Source organism: Suncus etruscus, chromosome 2 (genome assembly GCF_024139225.1).
Source record: "Suncus etruscus isolate mSunEtr1 chromosome 2, mSunEtr1.pri.cur, whole genome shotgun sequence".
Lineage (NCBI taxonomy): Eukaryota > Metazoa > Chordata > Mammalia > Eulipotyphla > Soricidae > Suncus > Suncus etruscus.
Genome location: NC_064849.1, coordinates 50,542,427 through 50,551,139, shown reverse-complemented (window position 1 = coordinate 50,551,139; position 8,713 = coordinate 50,542,427). Strand labels below are relative to the sequence as shown.

The 8,713-nt window shown below is 38.7% G+C and overlaps 1 protein-coding gene across 1 annotated transcript; it reads right to left on the bottom strand.

The window, feature by feature from the left end:
• Positions 1-6,422: 6,422 nt before the first annotated feature.
• CLEC14A (C-type lectin domain containing 14A) lies at positions 6,423-7,834 on the bottom strand. Its single transcript, XM_049766639.1, has one exon. It carries the CDS (start codon positions 7,832-7,834, stop codon positions 6,428-6,430), a length of 1,407 nt encoding a protein of 468 aa, XP_049622596.1. The 3' UTR covers positions 6,423-6,427.
• Between the last annotated feature and the right edge of the window lie 879 nt (positions 7,835-8,713).

Below are 8,713 nucleotides of genomic sequence, written 5' to 3'. Positions count from 1 at the left end.
ATGGATAGTTCATTGGCTGACTTGCCTACTTCGCTCAAGTGTCAGTGAGTTTGTTTCTCTGTACCACCCAGTTGTGCATGGTCCCTGTAGTTCTACTGTCTGGGGGTCGGTCTTCCTTTTAAAACCCAACAGAATATGTTGTATCCAGTGAGCATCACAACCAAATATGTATAAGCATCATAAGCAGAAGGTGAACACATGTGTGAGCATTGTAGTGAGCCCTAGAGAGCACTATACTTAAATATATATATACAAGCATAACAGCTTGTGAGACCCTAAACAAACACCGAAGTCAAGTACGAGAGCATTTCAAGTTAAGTGTATATGAAATAAAGTACTAACTCACAAAAAAAATGCTATCTTCTGAGAAGGCTACCTCTACATACCTTGAACCTCTGCTTGCTCTTCCAACTCCAATTAGCATTTATCTCTCAGCTAATATCTGATGAGCCTTTTTCCATACCGATGAGGATTTTCTCATCTCCAGCAGAGTCCTGGAAGCCTCCATGCCTGATCCTTTCTGCCATTTTCAACAAAATTATCTTTCAAAATGTAAAATAAACAAAAACATCCTCAAATGATCAAAAAATAAGAGACCTCATTACCAGCAGTTATTTCCTTACATAAATATGAAAGAGCCCTTCAAAGCCAATCAGGAAAAGACCACTCAATAACAAGTCTACATAAAGAAACAAAGTTCACCGTTAAAGGTAATTGTACAGGTAAACATAAAGTATATAATGAAAATACCAAAAAGCATTTATAGTGCTTTATAATATTTATATGAGTAAAAAGAACTAAAACAAAATATGTTAATAATGGGGCTGGAGAAATGGTACAAGGTTAAGGCACTTGCCTTGCATGCATTTGACCTTGGTTTTAAGGTTACCCAAGCACCATCAGCAGTGATTCCTAAATACAATATGGCATAATCACAATATCAAGTAATAACGATTACAATGATAATATATTGTCCAAAGTGGTACTTTGGTTGACAATAAAAATGCAAATAGAGAATTAGTTATCTTAACCACATAACTAAAATTCATTAGTGATATGATTGTTACATAGTGTTTAAGTTGAATGTAATCATATATTCCATGGAAATTCCTTGAAAATTAAATTCATAAGATCAAAAATTAATTACATTTTATAAAAACTTACTTAAAAGTGCAATGAAAGCACCAAGGGGAGAGTAAATGAACCTGAACGGAGTCTATAGTTAATCCCATGACAATATACTCCAAGGGTGGAGAAACCCCATATCTCTTAGGCCAAGGGAATTTCTTTTCGAATGACTGTGCCTGTGCAGGAGGGAAAAAAAAAGCACAAAACAATTTTTTTATATCTATCTAGGTTTTGTTGATTTCTTCGTTTTGGTATGGTTACTCAAGTTGTTGTCTCCATTTATATTTATTTATTTATTTTCTTCTTTTCTTTTTCTTTAGGTGCTATGCCATGTTTTTTATCTCAAGACCATGGCTTTTATGTGGTGCTTATCTTTATTGTTGGAGTGCTCACTGGATATTTTATTTGACACTTCTTTTTGTACTGTTGAGGTGTTTCACCTTCTTTTTCCCCTTTGTCTCTCAAACCAATGATGAGAGCCTCTAAGGACTCCGCCCATTTTCGACGTATTTGATTTTTACCCCAGTTTATCACTTTTCTCTTCTTCAAACAAAACAACATAACTGGAACTATCTAGTACCGCCTCCCAGTTAGAGGAGGAAACAAGGGAGGTACCAAGACCAAAACAGGTGTAGGACCACTAAGTAGTAAGCTAGGCTCAGAGGGGACCAGTATTCTAGCAGCCCCGGGGGTGAGGGAGGAGGATATGGGAGGTAGGATGGGAATAGAGGTGTAGGGAAGATAATTCGGTGATGGGAATCCCCCTGATATTATGTTAATATGTAACTAAAATATTATTGTCAACAATATGTAAGCCACCATGATCAAAATAAAAATTATATTAAAACAAAACAAAACAAAAACACACAAAAAAAAACGTGCAATGAAAAAATAGAGGAATTTAAAAGAAAGAAAACATGTAGAAAACCTACACAAAATGGTGTGTGCTAACCTCACTTTATCAAATACAGCCCCAACAGTATTGAGGCTGAAGAGATATTACAGCAAATAGGGTTTCCTTGCACAGTCTGAATTGGGTTAAATTCGTACCATCCCTAAGGTCCCCTGAGCCTCTCTATGAGTTGTCCCTGAATGTACAACCAGGAGTGGGGCATAAAACAATACACATACATATTAAATACATACTAGATCAGAAGTCAGACAATGCAGACAGTGAATATAATAAAATAATACAAAAGTATACACTGTCTGTAAGACACCTTAGGTTCAATGGCACAAAAATTTGAAAGTGAACTTATATAAAAATATTCTTACACAAAAAATCATATGATAGAGTTGCTAAACTAATATATAAAATAGTTCAAAACAAAAACACTGTCACAATAGATAATCAGGTAAATCTTATATTGATAAAATGTGTCATACAATACAGGAGAACATATATGCACTGAAGAACAAAGCTTCAAAATATTTTTTTTTAAATAGCAGCACTGAATAGATAATTCAACTATAAAACTAAACACTTAAGTAGCCTTCTTTTATAATTACTATAACAAATTATGACAAGATTAAACTAAACTAAAATTATTGAAAGGCATTTTAAGCCAGCTAGTCCTATAGACTTCTTTAATACATAATTTATAATACATTCCAATAGGAAAAACAGATATACAATTTTCTCAAGCATGTATGGAAATGCTTATGTTCTTTTCAGGACAGGACAGTTTTTAAAAAAAATTGAAACCATACAAAGCATTTTTCTAATGATACTAATGTTAAAAATAAAACAAAACCAGAAGAAATTTAGGAATATTTGTAGAAATTAAAACAAACTTCTAAATAGCCAATTTACTAGATATACCTTGAAATTAATAAAAATAGAAATACAATGTGCCAAAACTTATGTTATATGTCTAATGTTTAAAGAAATATATAACTATAAATCCACATATTAAAAATGAAACACCTTAAATCAATAATCTATCTTTCTATCCTAAAATGAAAAAAAAAGAAGACTGAAATAAGTGTAAAATATAAGTGAAAAAAAATATTATATGGGAAGTAAGTGAAATAGAAAATATGATAGGGAAAAACTATTTTTGAACCCAAAATTTGATTCTAAAATATCAATAAAAATTTAGCAGACATTTTAAATGGAATCCATAGAAAAGGAAACACTCGAATTAATAAAATTATAATTGAATTAGAAGATATTATTCCTGTAAAATTAATTATAAAATAAAGTTGGGTAAGTATGACAATAAATTATGTAATCTATAAGGAGTCAGGTAAGTATCCATAAACATTAGAATAATAGGACAACTTATCCATAAAGATTTTTAAGAAAAATGTTTTTTCTGTATTTTTAAGTTGTGAAAATATAGATATAATCATCATATCATCATCATCATACCACCATCATTCACTGCATGACATTTTTTTACAAGAATAATATCTGAAATTTTACATTGAAATTATAAATATATTATATCTAAAATATATATATTAAAGACAACATGTTGTCTTTAATGCGAGGTATAATCATCAAAATACATTAAAATTCTAATGCAAATGTCACGTAGCACAGCTTCAAATAACTGAAAATTTTAATACAGTAATTTTAAAATATCTGAAAGATGTGGCTGTTCGTTCAGAATATAATGAGTGGCTGTAACAAATGGAAAGTCATTTAATTCAAGGAAATCAAAGAACTGAAATACATTAAATAGTCATCAAAGGAGTCAAACAGGGGTCTTTAAGATTATGTAAAATAATGAAAGAATTTAAACTACTGAAAAAGACTTGGTTAAGTTCTAAGTCTTCCTTGTAAGGAAATAAATGATTAAAATCAATAAGATATGGATAAGGGCAAGGAAAAAAAAAAAGAGCCTCAAAAAGTTGGAGAAATAATGTAGTCATCGTAGAGTGATATACAGATGAGTGTTGACCCAAATTTCACATAGCTCATAAGAGACAGTGTTTGGCTGAGTTGAATGTTTATGGACGGCTTCATAACAATAAAATCAGATTAAATTATATAAATATATAATTGGAATCAAATACAGAAATAGTTTTCTGTAATTTTTTCTTTATCTAGTAATAGAGATAAGTATGGAATATAGTAGATATAGTAGAGTAGCTGTCACTTATTCTTCATATAGGGCATTTGACCCCAGAATTGTAATGCCACCAGTGGTATGTCACAAAACTTTGTCTACAATGATTGAACAATCTGCTTTAAAGCAAAGATACTTACACATATACATACATATACATATTATTTAAAGTTGAGATCAATTTAGAATTGACTATATTTTATTTGATAAAGTTATGTTATAGAAATTCTTCTCAAAGGCTTAAATGATAATATATCAGGTAGGGTACTTGCACAAGGCTGACCCAAATTAAATCACCAATACATCATATGTGAACCTAAGCCCACCAGAATTGACCCCTAGGAAGAGCCAAAAGTAGACCCTGGGCACTGCCAGATGTGGCCCCAAAACAAAGCAAAAAACTTTGCTTCACACATCCTACTCTATTTATTATCTTTCTTAAATATCTAATTGTAATGAGAAAAGGTAAAGCAAGAAGAGGTCTGAGGTATGTTAAGTTATCCATATACTGATCAGCTGAATACACTGGGAAAATTTAGTTTCACTTGTAAAATTATTTTATTCAAAATGTTTTTGATCACAATTAATTCCAACATTTTGTTATTTTATTTAAATGTAATCTTTGAATCATTAGCATATGAACCAAATTATCCATTGTTTTACTCCTTTAATGTTATAATAGAGCATAAAAATCTATGTAATAATTATCATATTTATATGTAGTATGCTCAAAGCACCAAAATGTTCCTAAGAAAATAAAGTATAAACTCATGTTTTTGTTTTTCTCCTCTCTCTCTTTCCATGACTAATCACCATACAGTGAGTTTAAAAATGCTAGCATGCTAATAGAAATGGGATATTTCTAGAGATATTAACCTTAATTCTACCAGATAATAATTATTCTGATTTGCTTCTCAGAGGAACGTTTAATTTTGATTACCTTCTAATACTCCTCATTATTACAGGAAGATTGTATGTAATTAACTACTTATTTATTATATTATTTATTTTTATGGAAAGCTACTCATGAGTCCTTTCCCCTATTGGCACTTAAACTTTAATCATTTCAAGTTGACATAGATTGGCACTGCACATACTTGAAAGAGGGAGGAGGGACGTCTTGGAATTCAAGTTTTTCCAGGGATTAAACAGTTTGCAAGAATCTAATAACTTTGAACAAGATCCAGCCGACTTTTGTTTTAATGCACCCAGAATATTTCAGATCAATATTTAGCATTAATGTCTTAATTGAGAATTAACATCACTAAAATTGGAACTGAGAATCAGCATCATCTTGATGTTCAGGAAAGAGCTGTTTGGTTGAGGTCATTACACTGGAGAGGACAAACAGTGCTTGAAAGAGTAAACACAAATCACTAGTATCCTTGAACAAGGACATAGTAAACACTTGAATTGGTGGTCAACTATAATAAGTTTCTAGAGCCAGTTACTCCGGCAAAAGTACATTTTGGATTTATAGTGTAGCAAACAAGTAGCGGTGACTTTGAAAACAAAAGTATAAAAGAACCAAGGGAAAAAAATCTAGTTCTTTAAGATCAGGGCCTCATTAAAAGGATTTATAGACTTCCCCTCGGTCCCAAAGCAGGATGCCCTCTGATAGCCAGTCCCGGCATGCCCTTGAGCTGCCCTTCCTAAATAATCATTTAAGAAAACCAATCACATATGAGCCTGGCTTATTAAAAGTACTTTATTTTGTTTTTCTTTGGAATATTCAAACCAAGAAATTTCCATCCTGAACAACATAAAGGAAGGCTACCTTTATATTTTGGTAAAAAATAAAATTATAAATATGTCTTCTGTTCTCCTTTTGCTTATGGTATTTCCAAACGTTCAATCACTTCTCCAAATCTCCCCGAATGAACCCCAGAAAACACTTCTCCAGTAAGATTCCAGCTCCTGGTATGAACCAGCATCTGCAAAGGAGGATTTTTCCAAATAGAACTCCTTTATAAAGTGAACAATTACTAGAGAAAGAGGGAATTTGTAAAAAAAAAAAAAAAAAAAAAAAAAGTCTTTCCCACAGTAAGTTCCTCTTCTTTACCTTTTCATGGAAAAGCGAACACACACACACACACACACACCCTCAAAAAAACAGTTCTGTGAACAAAAAGTACTCAGTGCCCCCTATTTCCCTTTGTGTGATGGAGCCAAGAGAGACCTCTGCTGGCCCGGGAGACCTGAGCTCTGTCCCTGGGCTGCATTCACCCCTGGTCAGGCCTAGACCCAGAAGTAGAACTCAGACGGGCTTCCTGAGCCCCTTTCTCCAACTCTGATCGGGTCAGCTGTCCCTTGTTGGACTGCGAGGAAGGGCTCTTGTGGAAGCAAAGTTTGAAAAGGCCCAGTACTGTCATGGTTAAGATCACCAACACAACTATAGCGACTGACACAAGAATAAGGACCACGGTGGAGGAGTCGAACACTTGGGGGGCGGCCGGGGAAGATGTGGAATTAAACATAGGAGTCGTCAGTCTTACAGAGGGGACAGTGTCTTTTGTCATGGAGGTTTGTGAAGTCATCTGAAGGGCAGGGGTTGTGCTCTTTGTTCCCCAAAAGGGAATCTCAGGAGCAGACGTGGTTGAGCCGCCTAGTCCGGGGACCTCTCCAAGCTCCTGGTGGACGCTAGGCAAGTCAGGTTTCTTGGAGACGGAGACGGGGCTCGCTGCGGTGAGTGGTGTCAGTGGGTCGGGCACCTGGGTCCCTCCTGGAGTTGGCCACTGTGCTGCCTCTTGGGTCACACAAGAGCGTCGGTCTTTGCCCAGAAAGAAGCCAGGAGCGCACTCGCAGCTGAAGCCTCCAGAGTTATCCAGGCACTCTTCCAGCTGCGCGCACTTGCCCGCCCGGAGGTAGGGCCCGGTACAGGGACAGAGAGGACTCCCGGGGTCGATCCCGTCCCAGTGCCAGCCGCCCTCGTCCGCGATGCAGGTGGCTGTCACGGAGATTGGCCCGGGACAGACGGCACTCACCTCGGTCCCGGGCGGACTGAAGTCCAAGGCGGCGCTGTGCAGCTGGAAAGGCGCGCGGTAGCTCAAGTTCGATGCGGCCCCGGGGCGCGGCGCAGGGCACAGCCCCTCAAACTGGTACTTGCACAAGTAGCCATTGGCACGCTGGTGGCACTTCATCTCCTTCCAGCCTGCGGGATCCACCCCTCTAGAGACCTGAAGCCCCGCACACTTTCGCGCTGTGCAGGAGCGCTGAGGCTCCTCTACCCAATGCAACGTTGGAGTAGTCGAGTCATGGTCGGAGTTACCGACCTCCGACGACAACCAGGAGAAGCCCCGCAGCGGCTCCTTCTCAAGGGTGCAGTTGGAGCGCCCTCGCTCCAGGGCCACCCAAAAAAGCAAGTCTTTGGAGCCTCCTCCCGGCCCGGGGCCGGCCCGCACGAGCTCGAGCACCGCGCGCAATTCTGCACCTTCGTGCGCGGTGCTGAGCGCTCCGCCTCGCAAGTTGCAGGCCTCCTGGGCCGCCACCCGCTTGATGGTCGCGTGGTGCAAGCTATAGCAGGCCCCCGAGGCCGAGCAGCCCGCACGGTCGGCGGTGGGGTGCTCAGCCCGACCTCTCGGGGTCCAGAATACCTGCCAAAGGAGACAGAGGGCAAGCGCTGGCCTCATTGTTCCAGACCTCGCGCACACAGCTCTTTCTAACTTGGGTCTGGCCCGCCCTAGGGTGAGGAGCTGTCCCCCCCAGAGCACGGTCACCGCCCCCTACAGCTGGGTCTCTCCCCTCCTGCCCGCTCCCACTCCCGCCCCCCCCCTTCCCGTCACTGCCCCAGGATTTGGGGCGGCGAACCGCTTCCCTTAGGCCTTAACAGGAAACAAGTTGGAACCTTGCCAGGCCCCGCGCACTCCTGCTTAACTCTGGGCTCAAGAAAACAGCTGGTGCCAGAACCAGAGAACTGGGGGCCCCCCAGAAGGTCACGCACTAGGCTTAGAGCAGGAACAGAGTTGCCATTGGGGCGATGTGTCTCATTTTCCCCAGTAAGAGAGAGTTTTCAGCACCTCACTTCGCAAAATCACTTTGGGGGTGTAGGGCGTGGAACAGGTCTAGAAAGGATAAACTTCCATTGTCTTTTATCCGGAGCAGCAGTGGAGTGACCTCCCAACTTCCTGAGACAGTGTGTGTGTGTGTGTGTGTGTGTGTGTGTGTGTGTGTGTGTGTGTGTGTGTGTGTGTGTGTGTGTGTGTGTGTGTGTGCGTGGGTGGTGGGAAGTGGTGATAACTATATTCTGTCAGTATTTCAGGCGTTCTAATTGCTAAAAAACATTTAATTTAGAGTTCCTTGTTGGAATCTTAAATGGAAAATCCTTCTTGGTGAGGCAGCACTTGCTTTAAAGAGTTTATTTTTCTTTTCTTATTTACTCCTTTCTTTTCAAATGGCCGATTGTGGCTTATCTAGGAAAGGAACTTTTTCCAGAACAATATGGACTAAAAAGGCATAACTCCTGACTGTTAGCTTGTTAGGTTCCTTTACTCTTACCTTGATTCATAAAT